General features: G+C 41.5%; 1 protein-coding gene across 1 annotated transcript; it reads left to right on the top strand.

The window, feature by feature from the left end:
• The first annotated feature begins 1,326 nt into the window (after positions 1–1,326).
• On the top strand, positions 1,327–24,597 carry gdap1l1 (ganglioside induced differentiation associated protein 1-like 1). The gene is made up of 6 exons (XM_034695007.1): positions 1,327–1,556; positions 15,560–15,752; positions 19,620–19,793; positions 23,055–23,149; positions 24,046–24,160; positions 24,246–24,597. Exons 1-6 carry the CDS (start codon positions 1,377–1,379, stop codon positions 24,587–24,589), a joined length of 1,101 nt encoding a protein of 366 aa, XP_034550898.1. The 5' UTR covers positions 1,327–1,376; the 3' UTR covers positions 24,590–24,597.
• The last annotated feature ends 256 nt before the right edge of the window (positions 24,598–24,853 follow it).

Raw genomic sequence — 24,853 nt, 5'->3', positions numbered from 1 at the left:
TAAACAGCAGGGGTTTCCATCATGAGAAAACAGAGGTTTACTCACAGGCAGTGGCAGGGGGTGACCAGGGGTGGCCATGGACACCTCTGAAAACTGATTGGCTACCCTGAAATTCTTAAACATGATTGGCCATTTGCCATTTCAGAGGCATTACTTATATTTAAATCAGCTATTGTGTTGTTGTGTTTCAAGCTGCAGAGACAGTTTCTTTGCATTTTAATATTATTTTTGTTGATGCTTTGATTTGTGGACAATCATCTTCATTTTGAGTCCTTAAAGAGTTCAGTATAGCAGATTTAAATGTTGACACTGTTGAGTTACATTATTAATGTTAACATTAGAAATCTACAAATTTGTAACATTTGTTAAAGCTGCTGTGAGGAACTTTTGTTTTGTATCGATTCTGGCGCCCCCTTGTGGACAAAGCGATACCTCTTATCTCTTGTCCTATACATGCAAAAGTAATGTTTTCAACAAAAACCTCATCCTGTTGTCTTTTAACCGTGAACTTTATCAGGCATTGTGATTATTTTCCATGAAAACAGTCAAATAAAGGCTGTTTCTGAAGCGAGATGTCCATCATCTGGTCTGACACCTACCCCCCAGGGCGGTTTCAGGCATTAAAACTGACAACAGAGAAGGTGTCAGTGTTGCTGCTGATGGTCTTGTTTGCTATTGAAGGTCATAAAGAGGCATCTGTATCATTTTCAGTCTGTCCTTTAAATTATTCTATGAAAAGAAGTTAAAGTAGATGTGATTATTGGAGGTAACCCTACTAGGTTTGGGGTAAGCTCCTAATGTTTTCCACGTCTGGCCACCCCTTAACAGTCAGTGCTCTAGTTTGGCCACCCAGGTCAAAACTGTCTGGCTCCGCCCCTGCTCACAAGTCATCATAAAATCTGCTGATATTGCATTGAAGTTTAGTTGCACGTGCATGTGAATTTGCATAAACCTGATATGGAGTGATTGATCTCTGACACCAGCTCTTGTGATTTATTGGCTCCATGTCCTTACAGAGAGCAGGTTGACCTTCCACTGAGGCGCGTCTGCAGCGCGCATGTTTGCGTGTAGCTCCTCGTGTGATGTAACACAGCCACACGTTGGGTTGATAGTGTGTGAAGCTGAAGTGGTTTGTAGATTTATCAGTTTAAGGGTTTTTATTATTGTCCAGTCTGGTTTTATTCGGAGGTTGAGGCGGATTTCAGCACCGGAGCTGTCCATCCGGATGCTGCTGAACCGACGATGCTGAGCTCGAGCTGCTGAAATCCTCTCTCTCTCTCTCTCTCTCTCTCTCTCTCTCTCTCTCTCTCTCTCTCTCTCCTCGTCTCTCCCTCCTCGCTCCTCTCCTCTCCTCCACACGCACAAAACGCTCTGTCATGGCGTCTTCCAACCATGTTACCCCCACCAACTGTAGCTGGTGGCCCATCTCAGCCATGGATGAAGAAGGCAAAATCACAGACGGGGAGGAGTGCGAGGAACCGACGACGGAGCCCAAACCCTTCAACAAAGACAGGCTCGTTTTGTACCACTGGACGCAGTCTTTCACCTCCCAAAAGGTAAGGGGGGAGGAAAACACACAGAGCAAAGGAGGCTGAAAATGGAGGTGGCTCCACATCTCTTCTGCATGATGTGATGCTGGAGGAGCTGCCTGTGTTTGTTTGTTATGATCACAGCATGTTTGTTGTTGTTGTGCATGTTTACTCGTGCACAGACCTCCGGAATATGAATCCGATCCTGCAGCTGGGCAGATCTGCTATATGAGGCGTTCAGGAGCGCTGCAGCATGGGGCTCGTTTCCTCGATGTGAAGCCGGATTTGTGGTGTGCTGTCTGTCATTCCACCCTGCATAAATCACCCTCCATATATCACCAGCTTCACCCTCTCACTGACACGCGTTATCTCTTCGTGGCTGATAGATGTGGTTACCACCTTTACGTGCTCTGAAACATGACATCCTAAATAATTCATTCAAATGATGAGCAAAACAAACCAAAGGCCATCTCCCCCCTCTGCAGCTGATCCCATCCATATGTTGGTATCTTATTATGGCTCCTTGAGGTCTACCTTTGATTACCTTGGCAAGCATTCACCTGTGCCTCTCCTGCTCAGTACGCATGTGTCAGAAAAATGTTGACTTTTAACTGTGAGCTGTTTAAGAGAACCAGAGTGAAGCTATAGGAAGGCTTGGTAGGCTAATGTGTAAGATCAAGGGCTTCTATTCATAAATACTGTATTAAAGGAAGGTTACACTGATTTTACAGAGTACAATCACTTTACTCTTCACCTTGGTACCACATAAGGAAGCCCAAAACAGCTGATCATTGATTTAATCATTTTAAGAAGACATACAGCTGCTACTGGCTGGTTTTCACCTTGAAGTTTCTGTGTGAATTTCCCTTTGTGTGTTTTTAATCACATATTTACTATATTTTAATGACTGTCAGCTTAATTAAATTGCAGCATATGGCTTTACATGGACAGAAAGCATTTTTGTAGGTTCTCTAATTATTCTGAGAGTTGTTCATTTCCTGGAAACACAAAAAAGGCAGATGACTCCTTCTGAACTTGAGTTGTAAACTTATGTTTCACTTATTTAATATGCCTTAACGTATAAGCTATCCAAACAGCACCATTCTGTGTTGAAAAATGAAGCCAATGCTAAAGGGAAACAAGATAAAGTTGCAGTTCCTCATGTGTCCACTTGAAGCTGGCTGCAGACACACCAGAAACCACATACACACCCATTCAAAAAAACCCAATCTTTGCAGCAGAAATAAACATGTTTACAGCCTGGTACAAAAAACAGTTTAGGTCTGAGTAGCTAATTTCTCTATCAGCACACACTGTGAGGGCTGAATTTTTTTAGAACTCTGTATTGAAGATATTAAACTTATGAGTTTTGCCCAAATAAGGACATGGCTGACTTGATGTACAGGCAGGCTCACTGTATCTGTTAGCAAAAAGGCTAAAAGCCCGCCTCTTTACCTCACACTAGCTCGGACAAAATTTGGTTGAGTTCAGCATCTCCAATATGGCAGCCGCCAACGATTGGCTTCAAAACAGGGCTCAGAAACAGATGGGTGACATCACGGATACTACGTCCATTTTTTATACAGTCTATGATTAAAGCCAGGGATGCTCTTTAGGCATCTGAGTCAAGATAGTAAAGGCTAGGAGTTATGCATAAATATGTATAAATAGATGCATTGCTGAGTTGACGGACAGGTCATCCTCACCTCTTTTCCTTTTTCTAGCTTCACCAGAAGTCATGTTGAGTCAGTATTTCCAATAAAAGCGGCCGCTATGAAAACATCTAACTGAGACTACATCTGTGTTTTCTACAGTCTGTGGGGTAAAGGCTGGTTTATACTTCTGCGTCGCCCCTACGCAGCAGTGGTTAACGCGGACATGAGCTCTACATACTTGTGTGCCGATGTGTCCGTGTCGTGCAGCAACACTCAGCCGAAAAGCTTGAGGGCATTTACATTGTGTGCATCAGCTACGTGCGTAGGTAGTAGGTACGGGAGCTACACAGATCTACGCGAGTAGGTTACGTCGTTGATTCAATGTAGCAGGATAAACAAGGCTTTAGGGAGCTGTACTGAGAGGTCACTGTTTATGTTTGAAAAGTTCATACTGACTCTAAAACGCTTGCTACTGTAAAAGCTGAAACTTTCAATGGCAAAGAGTGATCTGAACGATGACTTCAACAGGAAAATAAAAAGTTAATTTCATTGATGTACGGTTCCTCTGTGATCTGACAGTTTCAGGTTTATTGACGAGTAGGTGTACACATGGAAGGAATCTGTGTTTGTGTAAAAGTAGAAGTAGAGTAAAAACACAAAGCTATTAAACAGGACTCGTACCGTCAGGGGAAGTATAAACTGTAGAAGCTGTGTGTTGTGTAAACTGACTAAAGTCTAGTTTGTGTTAATTTAACACAATGAGTCTCATGTGATAGCTCAAGATTATTTTTAACGTAACGTTGAGGGACTTAAGGGACAACAATTAAAAGATGATCAAAAAGAAGTGACTATGGGGGACGAATGAAACACACAGAGAGACAGAGAATGTGTGTGTGTGTGTAAGTGTGTGGCGGGTAAAAGGAAAGAAACTTGTGTTTTGCTAACCTGGCGCTCTTGATCACTGATAAACAAAGTGTATTCAGAGGAAATATAACTGATTTACTTTTAATATCTGGTAAAGTAGCAGAGAGCTGAAGTCATGTCCATGCTGTCCTGTATTCTGCTATCACTGGGAGAAACTACAAATGCTAACTGGTCCGGTTAGCTTCCCAGTTTTGTCAATGAATGCAGAATAAAATGCCTTCAAATGCAAATTCAATCAATCAATCAATCAATCAATCTTTATTTGTATAGCGCCAAATCACAACAAACGTTATCTCAAGACTCTTTTACAAACATAGGAGGTCTAGACCACTCTATGTCAAATTATGAACAGAGACCCAACTTCAAGACAGGGTAAGACTCAGTCTGACCCCACCTTAATCCATCATGAGCATTGCACATCACAGTATTTAGCTAGTTACAGAGGTGAGGAAAAACTTCCTTTCAACAGGCAGAAACCTCAGGCAGAACCAGACTCATGTTAGACAGCCATCATGCCTCGACCGAGTTGGGTCTGGAAAGACAGATAGAGGGGAGTAAGAGAGAGAAGTGATAGTGATGAGACGAGTCGTAGAAGCTGTTGCCGCTGGAGTCCAGCACGTCCGTATCAGCTGGAGTCCAGATCGTCCGCAGCAGGAGGACGTCTACGGCAGCTCAGAGGAATCTACGAGACAATGGAGCTCAGGGACTCCAGAAAGGTCTATGGTTAGTAACTTTAATGGGACAGGCAGAGTTAAAGTAAGTGATGAAGGGGTTGGGGGGAAGGGGGTGAGCTAGGATCCCAGTGTGTCAGTGTGCCAGTTCCCCAGGTAGTCTAGGCCTATAGCAGCATGACAAAAGCTGGTCCAAGCCTGATCCAGCTCTAACTATAAGCTTTATCAAAAAGGAAAGTTTTAAGCCTACTCTTAAAAGTAGAGAGGGTGTCTGCCTCCCGGACCCTGACTGGTAGATGATTCCAAAGGAGAGGGGCCTGATAACTGAAGGTTCTACCTCCCATACTACTTTTAGAGATTCTAGGTACAACTAGCAAGCCTGCATGTTGGGAGCGTAGTGTTCTAGAGGGGTAATAGGGCATTATGAGCTCTTTAAGATACGAGGGTGTCTGATTTTTAAGGGCTTTGTAGGTTAAAAGAAGGATTTTAAATTCTATTCTACATTTTATTGGGAGCCAGTGTAGAGAAGCTAGCACTGGAGAAATGTGCTCCCTCTTCCTAGTTCTAGTCAATACTCGAGCTGCAGCGTTTTGAACTAGCTGAAGAATCTTTAGAGACTTATTGGGGCAACTCAAAATCATTCAAAGCAACAAACGTGAGATGAGTTAGCTTTATCAATCAATCAAGCTTTATTTATAGATCCCCTTTCATATGAATTGAAAAAAAAAAGACTAAAAATAAAGCAGAAATAGATTTAGAAGTAGAGACCAATTACAATTAAATGTGTATAGATAAAAAAAGGAAATAGTGAACAAATAAGTGAATAAAAGATAGAGAAAATAAAAAAAAGTAAAGATAAAAGTCTAAGATAAATACAATTTATAATTAGATAATAAAAGTTGAAGAGTTAAAAATAAATAAAACAATAGAATATTAAAATAACTATAAAGTGACATTAAAATGATAAATTAAAAGAAGTTTAAAAAAGAAAAAGACAGACTAAATAGAAGGGTCTTTAGTTTACTTGTCAAAGTCTCCTCTCAGATCCTCCGGCAGGCTGTTCCATCATCTCAGAGCATCGGGGCTGAAAGCGGCGTCATTGCTTTAGGTTTGAATGTAACTTAAAAGACCGTCCAGGTTGTCTTTAACATGATAGAAGTTCCTCAGGAGCAGAAGACATCTATCAAAATACATCAACTTTGCTACTCAGTAAAGTGAGAGTACGTCATGTTGCTGCTGGGGCGGCTGTAGCTCAGTGGGTAGAGTCGGTCCTCTATAATTTGGATGGTTGGCGGTTCGATCCCAGCTCCAGCAGTTACATGCTGAAGTGTCCTTGAGCAAGACACTGAACCCCAAACTGCTCCTGCTGTTGTTCAGCGGTGTGTGAATGAGATTAGCTAACTCTTACTATAGCAGCCTCTACCATCAGTGAGTGAATGTGATGTGAATGGGTGAATGCGACAAGAAGTATAAAGGTGCTTTGAGTGTTCAGAAAGACTTAAGATCGATGGTTGTGATCAGCCTGAGCAGTCACAGGTCAGCTGGTGATCTTTATAACTCCTCATAGACAAAACCAAACATTACAGATGTGTCTACTTTCTCTGATTCTGCTCACGTCTGTAACTTAGTTTCAACTCCTGCTTGACGTTTTCTGTCGTCTGTCTCTACAAGATTCATCGTCCGTATTCTCAGACGAAATTGCATCCATGACTGTAACTTATAATGGAGTGCACAACGTTTTAACATTGTGATCATAAAGAAACTTCAGCTCTTTAAAAGTTTACCATGCCGGTTATGTATGAGATTGCAGCTTTGTTTCACCCATAGCTATAAAAGTTGAATTCTCATTTTTAAAATCTATAATCTCTGCTGTGTACAAACATCTACAGCACAACACTGTCTCTGCACAGCTGCAACACTCAGACAATCAACATTTCGGTCGTTGAAACAGCATGTGCATCTAGTTTTATATTTGAAACAGATATTCCTTACAAAATATCTGCTTCTTCCTCTCTCTTATACATCACTATTTGATGCTTGTTTTTAAAAAAATGAGAGTATCTGATGTGAGTCTCTGTTGTGGGCTGTGGGGGGACAAAACAAGCAGTTTAGAGATGTGACTTTGGGCTCCTGGGTGTTTCTGATGGATGTGTCAAAACATGTCACCGACTGGACTAATTAATCCAGCCCCTTGACGTGTGAGTGGACTCGCATCTCTTGACAGGAGCTAATGATTGATGGGGTTTTTAGAGAGTCAGTAAAAAGCTTAAAAATTAAGGTAGTGATGATATTAGACTGTTTAAGAAAGAATTCAACATGTTGTTGAGAAAAGTTCTGACCATAGACTGTATAAAAAATGGACGTAGTATCTAGGGATGCACCGATCCGATCCTGGTATCGGATATCGGCTAGATCGGACTCAAAAAGCTAGCTTGGATATCGGTGACAAGGGGCCGATATATAGTGCCGATCCATACGGCAGATCTATTCATCTCAGTTCTATGCTTTTCTGTGTTTACAACAGCCATGTGCGTCTCCTATGTCATCAGCGTCGGCTGGTCTGTGCATTTTTGCCCGGTGGAGCACGATGGAGGATAACTACAGAGACTCTGCAGTTTAGGTGCATGTCGAGCTTCTTTTGCTAACAACTGCGCTGGAAAGTTGCAACATGTGCAGCGGTAATGTTTAAACGGATGGCAGTCGCCCTGAAAAATATAATGGAAGCCCAAAGGAGGAAGTTTATGTCCACTGTAGCCGACTGCAAAGAAGGAAGAAACCTTCTATTAATGGATTCAAAGTGTGAAAAAACGGACAGGTTATTGGATTTAATTGTTCTGGATCCTTGACATTAAGGGATTCCAGCCTCTGGTTTAGCACTTGGAATCCAGGTACAGTTCACCATCAAGTCAGAAAAGCCTGAAGTTGCCAAAACATGATTCTATCCTCACATTAAGGAATAGAGATTGTTAAATCAAAACCAGGATCGGATTGGCTAGTATCGGTATCGGCAGATACCAAAGACCAGGTATCGATATCGGTATCGGGACCAAAAAAGTAGGATCGGTGCATCCCTAGCAGTATCCGTGACATCACCCATTTGTTCCTGAGCGCTGTTTTGAAACCGATCGTCGGCGGGTGCCATATTGGAAATGCTGAACTCAACCTAACATCTTCCGAGCTAGTGTGAGGTAGAGAGGCAGGCCTTTAGTCTTTTCGCTAACAGCTACAAGGTGCCTGCCTGTCAATCAAGTCATTCATGTCCTTATTTGGGCAAACTCACTCAAGTTTACGATCTTTGAAAATAACGAGTTATAAAAAAAACAGGCTGTAAACATCTTTATTTCTGCTGTAAAGATCGTCTTCTTTGAATGGGTGTGTTTGTGGTTTCCTGTGTTTCTGCAGCCAGCCTCTAGTGGACACTTGATGAACTGCAGTTTTTAGAACTTCGGCATGAGCTTCATATTTTAGGACCGGATGAGAGGTGTGGGATCTTTCACAATTGAAGAAAACAGAGACTAACATTTTTGCGTCAGTGTCAACAAGCAGCTGTAAAATATGCCGGACCTCCTTTCCGTGGATTGATTAGATCTGATGTGTGTGATCTGGTCGTCTCTGGTGTTGTTCTTCTTATTCGGGATTAATAAAAGCTGTCAAGAAGCTGTCAAGAGGTTGTGATCAATCAGAATCAAGTGTCTAACACAGCCGGGTGATCAGCAAGAAAGTCGATTAATAAGAGATGATAACCAGTGGTTCATGCCCAGTCCTCCATCTGTGCCTTCTGTCTAAACACAGAACACTCCTTTAATTGATGTACGTGATGAGTTTTAGAGCTGAGACCATTAGCTGATTAGTTGCTCAGTGGATTGATCTACAAGTAAAATCATCAGCAACTGTTACAGCTGATTAATCTCAACAAAGATTCTTTAAATGCAGCTTTTCAAATGTATGGGGTCGCTTTTGTTTTGTCTTACTGGAGGAGGAACATCTGTGAGGGGAAGAAAAGCAAACTGGTGACGTTATAGAGAGACTCTGATGGGGACTGAAGCTCAAATTCTCAAATATCTTTCAATTTCCCAAAGTGTGATTTGGTTCAGGACATCAGGAAATGTAGCAGCCTCTTTGAGCTTAGGAAGAAAATATATATGATGTTAACTTTTATGGACAAGGCAACAAGATGCTGATGTATGTACCTTCAAACTGCTAGTCACAGTCAAGTTTTAGAGTCATGGGAAAGTCATCTGTGTGCAGCAGCCTGCTAAGATCCAGCATAAAGCTAAATGTCCCTGTTAGATTTGATTTGAAGCCATCCAGGCTACCAATCAGCCGTTTCTGTCTGTGTAGGTAAACATCAGGCTGCAGGGTCAGGAGCTACGGTTGGGTTATTTAACCTGCAACACTGATTTAAACAGAAGCATAAACTGGGCTTAAAGGCACACTGAGTAGTACTGATGTTGAGATAGTCTCACTCTCATACTGATAGCGCCTGTGCTCAGGTCAGATTTTCTGTCACTCCCCCTGAAGCATAATGCTTTGTCTTCATGGCTGATAATGGAGTTGCTGTGGACGTTCCAGACTCCAGCGGCAACAGCTCCTACAATCCGTCTCACCACTATCATCTCTCTCTCTCTTCATCTCCCTCTATCCCTCTCTCCAACACGGTCTCAGCAGATGTGTGTCTAACATGAGTCTGGTCCTGCTGGAGGTTTCTGCCTGTTAAAGGAAGTTTGTCCTTGCCACTGTAACTTGCTAAATGCTGCAAAGTGCTCTGCTCATGGTGGATTAAGATGAGGTCAGACTGAGTCCTGTCTGTAAGAGGGGACTGGATCTGATTCTGTCTTGATATTGGGTCTTTGTTAATAATAGAACATAGAGTACAGTCTAGACCTGCTCTGTTTGAAAAGAGTCTTCAGATAACGTTTGTTGTGATTTAGCGCTTTATAAATAAAGATCGATGGATTGATTGACTACAGCCAGGGCTTTGCTAGCTAAAAGAGCTAAATGGCTATGAACAGGATTTATTATGTTGTAATGGTTCACTGCTCTTGTGTGTATTTACATTATTCAGACACATATTGGGACACCGTAGCTCACATCATGATACCTGGAACGTTAAACCGATATGTCTGCTCATCTTATGTAAGCTAACTAATGGTAATAAATCAGAGTTTACAAAGTTTTGTTCTCTTGTTACAGTTAATTTGTCGTAGCTATGAATCCATACATTACCTCATCACTTGGCATCCTGTGAAAAGTCGTTTAGAACAAAGAAAAGTAGTGTTAAAAAAGAAGATCTGTGTTCATTAATTTCTACAACAACTGCACGCTTTGGCAGGAGCCACATCTTTACCACAGTGGGTGATGGTGCTCATGGGAAATGCAGTCTTCATCCTGGAAAAACACTACATGTCCAGAGGGGTCAACTCCACCACAAGTGACACATTTTTGCGTAGAGGCAAAGGGTGATGAAATATAAAGCTCCTGTTATGATGAGTCTGATTTATCTTCCTTGGACTGGGGTCTAATTCAAACTGCAGCATGAGGCTAAACTGAGCTCTTATTTCCACGTAGCATCATTTTTGGTTGAAGGAGTAGATTTAACACCCTCCATGCAGACACAGTATCAAGGGTCACTCAAGGCCGGCCTCACACTTAAGGGTGATTTATACTTCTGCGTCTCCCCTATGGCAACATGGGCTGACGCGGACATGAGCACCACATACTTGTGGGTCGGTCGCCTCCTTCCGGCCCCGCTACGATCTCTGTTTACTTTTCCACAGAGATTCAGAGCGTGTTCTGTTAATCTACAGCTGATACATGTTGCTGTTTATCATACAGACATGATTACATGAAGAACAGAGAGGAGGAGATGAAATACATGCTGATGTGCGGCCGATGAGCGAGGTTAACAGAAGTGCTGTAAATGCAGGAAATACAATGCCGCCGAGCGGACCAATCACAGGGCTTGCGGTCCGCATCGATTCTACGTGAAGTTACATTTTGGAGGAGGTGCACGTCAGCTATGTGCGTAGGCCTCTGCGTAGGTAAGGAAGCTATGCAAACCTCCAGCGTAGGCTATGGCGTGGATTAGATGCAGAAGTATAAATCAGGCTTTACTCAATGCAACAAAAATTCTAATAATCAGAGTGCTTATTCAACTTTTTGAGGCATTGAGTGAGTGTGCAGGCTCCTCTCTTATTTTTGTTTCTGCTCTCCCTGCACCTACATGATGTGCACAAAGCTAACCGTCTCTCTTTACAGTGAACACCAGGGGGAAGCTTAAGCTTTGATTGGAGCACATACAAAAGGGGGCGGGACTTACAAGGGCTAATATGCAGATCCATCAGTTCTAAAAGTAATCATTAGCCTGTGTGAGTTTGACTCCGCCTGTGCTTTGGTATCATGCACCACATTATAGGATTAGTTAGATACTCCTCTCATGAGAAGTGGATAAACGCATCCTCTCTCCCTGCATTCTTCCCAGCATGCACCGAGAACAGCTTCAGCTCTGCCTCTATGAGTTGAAGGCTGATGTTTGAGTATATTTCCTCTCCGCTTAAGATAGTCAACCTTGAGGAGATGCTCAGCTTGAGGTTGTTGTGTCACTTATAAAAGGCCCTCATTGTTGGCTCACATCCACTCCAGTCTGGGTTGCTGATTGTGCCGGTTGTCACTCAGCAGAGGGTAAACACCGGGCTCACTGTCACGATTATCACTTCAATCCTGGAGCTGCAGCATGTGAAGTTACTCCACCGTCAAGTGTGTGTCTGCTGTCAAGGAACAGACTATATTAGGCGTGCATATTTGGAACAATGCGCAGAGTTTCAGTGACGCTGCTTCTCTAAAAAAATGCACAGCAATCCCATTACATTTATTTTGTAACACTGGTGTGCTTCTCTGTTTGTTATGCAAGCTGATGTGTGCTGTAAAGGGCTGGCTGGGGTTTGCTTTTATGAGATTAAGAGGCCAAGAACGAGGTTGTTCTCTCTGACAGAATTGAATTGAATGCTTTTGTGACTCAATACAAAGAAAACGCTTTCCATCACGACTGGTCACGATGAACACGAAGCCTCCCTACCGCACCTTGACAGACGGTGTTATATTTAGTAGATCTTGTGTAACTTGAAAACTTGTTTCTTTTGTCCAAAGAGACCGAAATGAAGAAATGAGACAAAGAGGGAAAGATAATAACCGAAGAATCACTTCTCTCTCTGCAGACGGCATCATCAGAGGGATTATTTACACGTCTGTGTACACCTCAGCACGCTCGTGAGAGGCGAGGAAAGCTGAGCCATTGAATTTCTCCTGCACTGCATTTTCACCCCCATGAGTTTATAATACTTCACGACTGACAGCCGCTGTAGCTGTGCTTCCATCGCCTGAAGTGGGTCATACAGTGTATTCATGTAATTCAAGTGAGTGATGCAGTGTGATATAAAAAAGATAGAGATGTATGGAGCTTGATGCTGTGGACTAACACCACGTTTAGAGGCCAGCTTCTCGGATCAATACAGCTCTGGCGACCTGAGGGCCTGCAGGTTAGAGATTTACACCTTCAATACCCTCGCCGTGTAAGTGTAACTCTGCTGTTTGCTGTCCGTGCAGAGGGCACTGTGTCATGGTGTTAGCAGGTGCATAGTCAACCATTTAAGAAGGAGCTTCATGAGACAGTGTTGAGACTTTTTGGAGAGCTTCTTTATTGTTAATTTGGTCAGAAGGGAGAGAGAGAGAGAGGGAGGAAGATTTACAGTAAAAAGTCGGTGCCAGAATTGAGCCGCTGCAGAAAGGTCTCTGCCCTTTACAGCTTGCATTAAAGCAGGTGAGCTACAACCCTTCAGAAAAACAGAGACACTTTATTTTGCCTCAAGTGAAAGCAATATGCTTCTGTACAAGGAGCTGCCACAAAAAGTACAGGAAGTGCATTAAATGCTGAACAATGTTTTTTATAACCTCTCTAAAGACATTTTAGGGTGTTTTCTAAATTTATATGACGTGCTAGTGGTGAGAAACAGGAGAGCAAGGAGTACAGGGGAATGAAATGCAGCAAAAGTCCAGACTGGACGAAGCAGACTCTGCACTCACTGCTCAGGGCATTGGCGGCCATCTGCCATGCGCCTCAACCACTCGGCTCTCAGGTCGTCCCTGTGTGAGCTTTTATAATGAAAGATCTGACAACCTTAGGGCCTCGGTCCAATAATGCTGTTTTTGTTAATTCAAAACTACCAGATCCATGTCCGGTCGGAGCTGGACCGCCGAACAGCTAGAGTCATGTGTCTGAGTTTTTCCCACAGTAATCACTGAATCAAGGATTCTCCTCCTCCTCCTCTCCTCATCCATGTTCTCTTCATGGTCCTCTGAAAACCTCTGACCTGTTGACTCCAGGCCTGGCTCCGCTCATCATGACTTTGGTTTGTTGTTGTAGTTAAGTGAAATACGATCTGGTGATAACACAGAGTGTTTTATTCTGAAAATTAACCGGGTGTTTTCATTTTGTTTTGGTGAAACCTGACTTCCTGTCCCGCTCCATCTGCTCTGTTGAGATTGATGCGTCGTGCTCCGGCATCCGGCAAAAATAGAAGTCTTGTGTATCTGATCCGGAGGACTCAGACCTGTCTCTGTCAGAGACGCAGCCAGAACGCAACGGAGCGGATCCAGAGGAAGTTAACACATTGACTAGAATAGAAACCTATTGGATCAGTGGAATTTGGCCGTCAGTGTCAACTGGTTTTTGCTCTTAGTTGAAAAAGAGTTCAAGTCTGAAACACCAGCACACTCACCAATGTCACCTCCCCTTTACTAATCCTTCAGAATGAATAAGGGGCGGGACTTATCAACTGTCTTATGTCAATCTTTGACAACAAAGTTCAACAGGAGGGAGAAACTAACCACACTCTTATTCCAAGGTACAATTTGCTGCTGATAATGCTGCCACATGGTTTCTGTTCATTCTTTTTATGTCTTCTTTTTAAAACTGAATTGACTAAACAGAATTTGAAGCCTTTAGAACATTTAAAACAGACCTAATGGTCACTAAGGGAAGCCAAAGTGCTGCATGATAACTTTCATAACGTAGCAACAGTGAGAAGCGCATTAAAGGACACAACACCTTTATCAATTTAGTAGGGTGAAAGCACAGACTCTCTGAAGTGTGACGGTGTAGAAGTAAAGAAAGTCTGGACGTATAAATACTTAGAAAGTCTGTCTGTATAAACATGAGTCGTATCAGTTGTATCACACTTGTATTGTTTCGTATGAGGAGTTTATTTGTGCTGCTCCAGCAGCTGAACCACTTGGCATCATTACTGAGGAGTGACTAATATTATTATATAACATACAGCAGTGAGTGTGTTACTGTAGGCATCACAGAGGGAGACCTCAGCTGTGGTAGACTGATATATTTCACTGTTTCATACAGAAGTCTCTGATTTACTGAAGGACAGAGATGTTTCACACTTTTGTTATGTCTCTGACTTCCTGCTGCATCCAGAGCTTTGTTCCTGTTGTCCTCTGCTGTGGTCATTCGTCTTACTAAATCATTCAGTTGTATTTCATAACGATGTGCCTGCTTGTGTTCAGCTAAACTCCCATTTAGCTGCTCCTCCTTAAGCAGCCAAATGTAGCACTTTACAGCCCAGGTGTCATCTCCTTTCATTAATCTTGTCTCCACTAATAGCTCTCCATGGACCTTGGCTTATCCTTCATCCTGCTAGCTATGCAGCCTGACTGCCCGGGAAGGTCTTTGGTCAAATTTAAGCATGCTGAGCCGGATCTCAATCTTATGCAAAATCACTCAAAGCCGAGGCTGTTTGTTGAATAAAGCACAAAGATCACACCTTTCATTTGTTGTATAAAAGTCAATTTTCAATAGGTCATAAATAAAAAAGATCCAACATCAAGACAGGATCAGATCCAGTCCCATCTTACAGACAGGACTCAGTCTGATCTCATCTTAATCCACCATGAGCAGAGCACTTTGCAGCATTTAGCAAGTTACAGTGGCAAGGACAAACTTCCTTTAACAGGCAGAAACCTCCAGCAGGACCAGACTCATGTTAGACACACATCTGCTGAGACCATGTTGGAGAGAGGGATAGAGGGAGATGAAGAGAGAGAGATGATAGTGGGGAGACGGATAGTAGTAGTTGTAGCAGCTGGAGTCTGGCACGTCCACAGCAGCAGAGATCCAGAGGAACCTACGAGACAAGGGAGCTCAGGGACTCCAGAAAGGTCTATGGTTAGTAACTTTAATAGGAGAGGGTGAGATAGGATCCCGGTGTGTCAGTTTCCCCAGCAGTCTAATCCTATAGCATCATAACTAAGAGCTGGTCCAAGCCTGAGCCAGCTCTAACTATAAGCTTTATCAAAAAGGAAAGTTTGAAGCCTACTCTTAAAAGTAGAGAGGGTGTCTGCCTCCTGGACCCTGACTAGTAGATGATTCCAAAGGAGAGGGACCTGATAACTGAAGGCTCTACCTCCCATACTACTTGTAGAGACTTTAGGTGCAACCAGCAGGCCTGCATGCTGGGAGCGTAGTGTTCCAGAGGGGTAATAAGGCACCATGAGCTCTTTAAGATAGGAGCTTTGAGTCTGAAGTCCATCCGGTTCATATTCATTATGAATTCCTATCATAAGAAATCGTGAGGTGTGTCGTCTGTTTCTCAATTTGGACTGAATCCCCTCTGACATAAAGACGACAGAGCAGTAAATTCATGCTTTTAACTTCTCATCTTTCCCTCTCGTTGGATGGAAGATAGTTTCATGCTGCATGTTTTTCTGATTGCAGGTACGTCTAGTCATAAACGAGAAGGGTCTGATCTGCGAGGAGCGGGACGTGAGCTTGCCGCTGCAGGAGCACAAGGAGCCCTGGTTCATGAGGCTGAACCTGGGAGAGGAGGTGCCCGTCTTCCTCCACGGGGAGACCATCATCAGTGACTACAACCAGATTATAGATTACCTGGAGAAAACCTTTGTGGGAGGTAAGGCACAGATATAATGTGGTTTCACAAATATCCACCAGCTCTTTAACTAAAAACCCAACTGACTCAAATTAAAACAATATTTTGGATGCAGCATCGCTCTGGAGCTGCATAAATATCAGGCTGCATGTCTCCAGTTTAGCAAACAAAGACCATTGGAAGCAGTTGGAGGCCATCTGTCGTTCTTGTAAAGTGTGTGTCGGTGTGTGCTGTGCTGTGAAAACTGTGTTAGCCGTCGCTACAATGTCTTTGCAGCAATGTCACCGAGATGAACTCCTATGATTAGATTAGATGAAATTGGAATGATCTCTTGGGGGAAATTCGCAGCAGTCGAGGATGAGACACAGATACAAACAAGGCGGCCAGAGACTTCATTATTAAACACGCAATCGCCGTTAAAACGCAGAGTGTAACAAAGTAAAGATTTGTCAATATGTGGAAAGTGCGGCGTGATGAAATGACTCAGATTAACAGCTAAAAATGTCACCGCAGCCTCCGCCAAGAGTAAGAGCACACTGAGATGAAGCACTTAATCCTGTTATCTGTGTGTTGTGATACAGTATCCGTGGGCGGCGTGTCCTATAGACTCGTCAGCTGAAACATGATGTTATGTAATGTCCAGAGAGCCTCGAACCAGTGACGGCCTGAGGGAGAACGCTCTGGTCTTGGCGTCGTTCGTGGTCACTTGTGTGGAGCAGTGACGCCTGAAATCTTTGCAGGAGATCTGGTTCGCTGCCTGCTGAATAATAAAAGGCTGGAGGACCATAACTGACCCTGGTGTTTGATGTCTTGTTCTCATTCAGACCCATTAATTACTGCTTTATAGCATGCTGTACGCAGATTAATGAGCTCTTTTCTTTGAGAACAACTTGTGCTTGAATCTGCAGTTATCACCCATCCATTACCCCCTGGGGTTTGAAGTATAAGATATCACTTCTGCTTTATTTGCTTTGTCTTTCAATCGTATTAATGTCAAATAATTACGATTCATGCTCAAAGCAGACCTAAAGATGGTCCCGCTTTCAGCCAGAAGTCAATCTGCTAGATCAAACTTACAGACGTGCTTTTCCTCTGCGTGTAAATCCCCGGTGGATGCTGGCAGCGTGGCCTGCAGCTGGCCTGGAAAGTGCAATGTCTCAGAAAACAGACTCCTATAGCATTTCAGAGCAGCGTGGTGCCAACTCAGACTACTTTACAGTGTTGTTGAGATGCCGCAGGGTGCTCTGGTTATGTGAAAACCTATTGTCGACTCACAACAATCAGACAGTGAAGACCTCAGCTGCTCTTATACTCTGTGCATTGTTCTTAAGCATTAGAAATATTCCACCTCAGCTCTGCAGCAGAACACATACAGGACATGGCATGTTGAGGGCGGCATGCTGATCCTAGGACTGATTACTCAGCTTTCTGGAGCTCTGCCAGACGCAGCTCCACCCTCCTCAGGCTCCTCTGAACATCCTCAAGCAGGCTATCTGTGTTTTGTCAGTTTTGTCCCTGCGCTGCGCCGGCTGTGACCCTGCACGGAGATAAAAGCTCACTCTGCTCCGTCTGAGTCTCGGCAGCAGGTCATTAAGTTGAACACCGTCCCTCTCAGCCGAGCGGCGTGCAGCCGGCGTGCTGAGTGCTAACACAAGGATGAGGACAGAAACATATTACACTGCTTCCCTCGGTTGTAACACTATTAAAAGAACTCATTCAACATTTTGGGGGAAAAAGCTGCACAAAGAGTGAGAAGTGGTTTTACACTGAGGAGGTAGATAAGGAGATCAATACCACTCTGATAACTGCCTGCCTGTGTGGAGCTTGATCCAGCAGCTGTAGCTAACATTAGCTTTACATCGAGGCAGAGGAAACAAGGAAACGAGGAAACGACTAGCCCGGCTCAGTTTAAAGAGAATACAATCTCTGTAACAGCTCCTCTAAACCTCACACCGACACGTCCTGAGTGTGAAATCCTTTTAAATGTCAGAGTTAAGTTCACAGCTTCATGTGGAGTCTATACATTTTCAGGAGCTCTGTCCCAGAAGATTTCAGAAGTAGAATTTGTATACACGTCCCTCATGGCATGAAGTCTTCCCTGTCTGATGAGCGGGGTGGTAGGCGGGAGGTGAGTCTAAGGAGGCAGGACATGACATCTAAGGAAGCAGGCTGTGAAAGCCTCAGTTTAATGTTTGAACATAAAGTAAGAGAGATTTGCACTATGATGACACTTTTTACATTTCTATCAATAACAAACAGAAAGTGCAAACATGCAAACGATGGGCAGAAGTCATCACTGTTACAAGATGCTTGTTCAGGTTTGTGCTGGTCACACACATGATACAAAAGTCTTCGCCAAACGGCAACTTCCGGTCTCAAAATATGAAGCCCATGCGGAAGTGTTATGAACTGCAATTCATCGAGAATCCACTTGAGACTGGCTGCAGAAACACCAGATACCACATACACACACCCATTCAAAAAAGGCGATCTTTGCAGCATTAATTAACATGTTTACAGATAGCTCATTTCTCTATGGGCACACACTGTATGGGGGATTTTTTTCTAACGCGACGGTTCAGAAGATATTAAGATTACAAGTTTTTTGCCCAAATAAGGACATGACTGACTTGATTGACAGACGGGAACACATAGCTGTTGGCGAGGAGGCTCAAACCCTGCCTCTTTAACTCACACTCTTTCAGCATTTCCAATATGGCTCCCACCGACGATTGGCTTCAAAACAGCGCTCAGGAACAGATGGGTGACATCACGGATACTACGTCCATTATTTATACAGTCTATGGTCTTTGCCCAAACCTGCTCGCTTGGGATAAATTTCTGGGGAGTATTTCCTGTTGTGTTTTCACATTTGCTAACACTGACTTGCGGAAATATTCAGGGAAAGGTCTGGGTAAGGGCCATAGACTGTTTAATAAATGGACGTAGTATCCATGACGTCACCCATCTGTTTCTGAGGCACGTTTTGAAGGTGATCGTTGGTGGCAGCCATATTGGAAATGCTGAACTCAACATAACTTCTGTGGAGCTAGTGTGAGGTAAAGAGGCGGGCCCTAAGCCTTTTTACTAACAGCTACTGGGTGCCCGCCTGTCAATGAACCAGGCTGTAAACATGTTTATTTCTGCTGTAAGGGTGGTCTTCTTTGAATGGGTGTGTATGTGGTTTCCGGTGTTTCTGTAGCCAGCCTCTAGTGGACGCTCGATGAACTGCAGTTTTTAACACTTTCGCATAGGCTTCATATTTTAATGACTGGAGGTTGCCTCTTGGTAAAAGCAGGTGAAGATTTTGGACGTTAGCGTTCACAAATGCAACGCACCAAGTGTCAAAACTTTATGGTAGTCAACTACGGTACAAGTTTACGTTGTGTTTTATGAAACTATGGCTGTGCGTTTCTGTGCACATTGTTCTTTTAGAGATTTGTGTTTCATCTTGGGTCAAACTTAACCGTTCTTAACATCTCAGCCTTCTGCAAGATCATCCAAACACATCCCATAATCTTTACAGCTTGGGTTTGGGTCTTTGCAGCAACAGTTGAGTCTTCTAAGAGATAGTTTTTAGTTTCCAGGAGATGCTTTTCTATTCAGACTGCTTCAGTAATGTTTAAATGTCATGTGTTGTCGAGGCTGGTGTTGTCTGTTACCAGGTAACCATGCTGTGTGTCTGTCTGGCAGCTGAAGCACTGAGGATTGTGTTATTTCAGGGGCAGAAAGTGTAACAACAGTTGCTTAGAAACCTCAGGTGTTCTGGGACTTTTATGAAAACAAAACATCAGGCTCCAGTTTTATATTTGATGCCTTAGTGTGTGTGTTATATGAACTTGTTGAGTGCTGTGTTAAAATGTGTTCACGTCCCTGTTTCGCCCACAGAAACGGTGGCTCCACTGATTCCCGATGCAGAATCACCTCTCCACGAGCGCGTGCAGCAGTACCGTCAGCTCCTCGACGGTCTGCCCATGGACGCTTATACACACGGCTGCATCCTCCATCCAGAGCTCACCACTGACTCCATGATCCCAAAGTATGCCACCGCAGAAATACGGAGTAAGTGTTTTTCAAAATGCTTCACAAAGCAGCAAATCAATATCAACACAAAAGCCACAAAATCAAGCAGAGAAACAAATCCATGGATTTGATTTTGAATTATAAAAGACAATGAAGAGACTCTGAGGACTTTGATCGTACGTCTCTCATGAAACCTCCATTGTTCCTAAAAACACAGACAACAAAAAGACCAATGTCTGTCTGCTCTCTGGGTGAAAAACTGAAGCAGTCTGGACTTCAAATTGTAGCAGCTGAATTCACTGAATCGTTCATAACACTCAAAGTGAAGCAGAGTTCACAGAATCATCTCATTTTGCATGATTTACTGAGACAGAGTGTTCTGCTGTTTGTCTCATGTATGATTACACAAGTCTAATATTTTGACGGTGAGATAATGTGAGCAACGTGTTTGTTGTGTCAGCAATTTAAAAAATCAATAACTTTTTAAAGGCAGCTCACGAGTCAGTAAAATGCACGTATTGACAGAAATGTAGATGTCATTTTCATTTTTGCTGCATTTTCTCTGTTATTTTTAATCTTTGATTCCAAAAATACCTCAATTCAGCACCTTTTATGTTAAATGTATCCGTCCCAGCAGCTAAAATATGTAACATAATACATTCTTTTATCAAGTAATGGCTTCAATGTTATGGAGATGAAGTCATAATTCAATAAAAAGTCCAAATTATTAAATTAAAGGACTTACAACGCTGGGAAGGGGAGCTTGGTTTCGGCATTGGGGATGATGTTTGGGACACAGCCCTTAAAAATGTACACTCTTCATCTATATGTGCGCGTCACAGTCTGATCCAGTTCAAAGTCCTGCATCGTCTTCATTACTGCAACTCTGCCCTGGCTAAACTGTACCCTAACATAGACCCTCACTGCTATCGATGCAAAATAGTGCCTGCAACCCTTTACCACATGTTTTGGGGATGCTCAGAACTAGATCAATGTTGATCCTCCTTCTTTAATTTGTTCTCTAAAATATTCAAGAAAAATATTCCCCTCTGCCCCCTCACTGCTATCTTTGGTGTAACCCCAGCAAACATAACCACAACTACCAAACAGAGAAAAGCTCTTGCGTTCTCTTCCCTATTAGCACGGCGGTTGATATTGCTGAACTGGAAGAAAGCTGCTCCACCCACCCACACTCATCTCATCCGTAATATAATTTCTAGTCTTCAGTTGGAAAAGATCCGATACAGTGTAAATGGCGCCCTCCAGAACTTCCATAGCACTTGGGATGGTTTTATGAACTTTGTCAAGGATCTTGATGGGCTGCAGTTGGACTGATTAACATCCAGCAGATTTGGTACACTGTTAAAATACTTTGACTGGCAACACTTCACCTATGTGTGTGCAACTGGAGCCCCCCTCTCCCCCGTGTGTGTGTGTGCGTGTGTGTATGTGTTTTTGTTTTGTTTGCTTTTGTTATTTTTTCTAACATTTTAATACACTCCTTAACTTCCTACTTATTGAATATTATTATTATTATTATTATCTAATGATTGTACTTGCTCTATTTACCTATTTTTGTTTTTTTTTGGGAGGTTTCTGTTGTTGGTTTAGTGGTGCCTGGTACTTTCCACCAGCACCCTTGATGTTCCTTTCTAGTCTAATTTTGACTATATTATATTTGTGTCTATATTTAACATCTTATCCTCGATTCTTATGAATGTATGTCCATGTAAAATCAATAAAAATATATAAAACATTTTTTTTTTAAATTAAAGGACTTAATTTTTGTATATCATAATAATGGTTTAATATCTCAAAACTGTGACAGTTTGACTTGTCACCTCATGATTATAATTTACCAAGTCATCTCTTTTACTTTGTATCTCCCAATAATAACTATTTATATCATACTAAAATAATTACAATAATAATAAAAGATATAATCATAGATAAAATACTTAAAAATAACACCAATACATCAGTAAAATGAATAATAAGTAAGGGTTAAGGCAAAATTAAAAATCTGTTAAAGTTGAAAAGATCTGATAAACACAAGAAATAAATAAGATGAATAAATGTTGTTAAAACAATGATTATTATAATTGTAAGTTGTCATAATTACAACTTACTATGTCATGTGGACTTTTACCTCACATGAGAGACAATCAATCCAATAACTGTGACTTTTAATCTCACAATCAAACTTATTTTCTTGGAATTGGGACATTTATTCTTGTATTTATGACCCACTATCTTATAATTATCACTTTTAATATCATAATTATGGCTTTCTTTCTCATAATTCCCGTTTTTATATCATAACCCAGACTTATTTACAATTTTAATTATTTATTATGTCATTGTTATGAGCTAATTTGTTAAATATTTGACTTTTTTTATCTCATTTTCATGGATTACTATTTTCTGATTTTGACTTAATTTCATAATGTGACTTTTTATCTCACAATTTTGACTTCCTCTTATTAAGAAATGAATTTATCTTATATTAATGGCTCAACAGGAGAGATTCTGTGTGTTATCAAGGCTCAGATTTTTAAAATGATGTCATCTTTTCATCATATCCACTCATTGTAGTTCAGAGCAAACTTTGCTTAACAGGAGTACACAAAGCTCCCAGCGTTGGAGTATTAACACCCTTGTGTGTATTTACAGCAGCAGGACGGTGTTTGTGGGATTGAGTCAAATAAACTACAATCTGTGTGCGTATGCTAATGAAGGAATCCGTCACTCAGAGCAGCAGTGTGGCTCACTGACACATTTCTGAACGATATGGCCGAGAGAAAGAAGAACAGAGCAATACTTGTTTTTAGGAATCAAGGAATGTAAAGAAACAGAACATTTAGAATATCATGAGTCTCATCTTTAAAAACTGCTGGCTTTAAAGGCTCGTTGATGGAAGTTCAGGTGAGATTTAGAACTCTGGAGAGTCAGATAACTGCCTGGAGGATTAAACACTCACATCCCTGAAGTGTCGGTTCTGTGCTAAATGGACCACAAACATAACAGTATTCTTATTTCAAAGTATGATATCCAATAGTACCTACAGTTTAAATTTGCTTTTAGACATGCACATAAAGATGATTTACTCTGCAACAAATTCAAAAGTTAAATGCAGTTTTTTGTAGATGAAATAGACAAAATAAACTAAATTATTTTAATATCAAGTTTGTGGTAATGACTTCTTTCCTCACAGTATATAAACACACCATGTGTTTGTTCTTTGTTGTGTGTGTGTGTGTGTGTGTGTGTGTGTGTGTGTGTGTGTGTGTATGTGTTCAGGACACCTGGCTAATGCTGCGACAGAGCTGATGAAGTTGGATCACGAGGAGCCTCAGCTGTCAGAACCGTACCTGTCCAAGCAGAAGAAACTCATGGTGAGTTCAGTAAATAAACATCATTAATCCATCACTTTTCTTTGATTTATTGCCCCTAAAACAAGAATTAATTTCAGGATAATTAATTGTACAATCAAGTTATTTTAAAATGATTTGATTGAGGGATTGATGAGATGATTAAGGTATTTTTAACCCATAAATTTCACTCTTTTAATTTCAAACCAACTTCAAGCATAACATATCAAATCAACTATCACTTAATTCATACAGTAAAGGCATTTGTATTCCATTAAGGGGAGAAAATGTAATGAATCTTTAAAGTACAGATGATATAAACTCACTTTTAACTGAGTCTTATTCTGTTACATTATTTATTTATTATCTAGATCAAATTTGAGTCACTTTTATTTAGATGTTTTGTTTTATTTTAAATAATTATATACAAATATTAATATTTATTCAGTTAATTTTCATTTTTATTAATTTTCTTAAATTATTGTGAATTATTTTATTATTCTTATTTATTTATTTATTTTTACTATTATTTATTTTTTGCATATATCATGTTTTTCTTCCTTTTCTTTTTTAATATTTTAATTGATTCTATTTTTAACGTTGTTTTTACATATGGAAAATGTAATAATTAATTTAATACGTCAAATAAAATACTTAGAAATAAAGTTAACAAGATCTATTAAATAATTTACATCTTAAGATTGTTGTATTAATATTAACAATGTAAGTAAAGCAATTATTATTAGTGTCTTGATTAAGGGATCAAATAGATGCACTGAAATGTGCTTTATGATTTTGACTTTTAGATTTAATATTTAAAGAAATGCTGATTTTCTACACCAGTGCGGTTTGAAACTTGAAGAGCTTCAGATATTTTAATTCTGTTTAATAATTGACTGAAATTTTGCAATGATTTTCAGGCAAAAATCTTGGACCATGATAATGTGAATTACCTGAAGAAAATCCTGGGGGAGTTAGCGATGGTTCTAGATCAAGTGGAGGCTGAACTGGAGAAAAGAAAACTAGAGTATCAAGGTAAGCCAAAACAAAAAACTGACATCAATCTTACTGAAAAAGAATCTTTCCATCAATGTCTCTGTGGAATGTTTTCCCTCTACAGGTCAGAAATGTGAGTTGTGGCTTTGTGGACCTGAATTTACACTAGCTGACGTCTGCCTCGGAGCCTTGTTGCACAGGCTCAAGTTCTTGGGACTTTCTAAGAAATACTGGGAGGACGGCAGCCGACCCAACCTGCAGTCCTTTTTTCTGCGTGTGCAAAAACGCTACGCTTTCCGCAAGGTCTTGGGCGACATCCACACGACGCTCCTGTCGGCGGTCCTACCCAACGCCTTCCGGATGGTAAAAAAGAAGCCGCCATCCTTCTTCGGGGCCTCTTTTCTCATGGGCTCTCTGGGAGGGATGGGCTACTTTGCCTACTGGTTTTTAAAAAAGAAATACATGTAGTGAATGCCCTCTTGTTGTGTTCAATGTCTGTGTATTTGTGTGATGTTTCAACTTTTCTGTAATGTTTTATGACTGCAGGAAAAACATAATGAATCTATATAGAGAACACTATTACTTACCTGGGTGAACAAAGAATATTAAAACATTCCATAATAAGAAATCCTTGACAGCACATTTTCTGGTAATCAAGGCCTTCATCCAGTTTTCTTTTCTGGCATCTTGCAGCTCACGGCCGTCAAGTCCTTGTTTAACTTTATTTGGAGG

This window comes from Notolabrus celidotus, chromosome 11 (genome assembly GCF_009762535.1).
Source record: "Notolabrus celidotus isolate fNotCel1 chromosome 11, fNotCel1.pri, whole genome shotgun sequence".
Lineage (NCBI taxonomy): Eukaryota > Metazoa > Chordata > Actinopteri > Labriformes > Labridae > Notolabrus > Notolabrus celidotus.
This window is presented reverse-complemented; position numbering and strand designations above follow the sequence as displayed.

Excerpts from the sequence above, each read along its gene's own strand:
- gdap1l1 (XM_034695007.1), top strand. The coding sequence starts at position 1,377 with ATGGCGTCTTCCAACCATGTTACCCCCACCAACTGTAGCTGGTGGCCC. Across the intron at positions 23,150-24,045 it reads CCAAGCAGAAGAAACTCATG|GCAAAAATCTTGGACCATGA; the intron begins GTGAGTTCAGTA and ends AATGATTTTCAG. Across the intron at positions 24,161-24,245 it reads AAGAAAACTAGAGTATCAAG|GTCAGAAATGTGAGTTGTGG; the intron begins GTAAGCCAAAAC and ends TTCCCTCTACAG.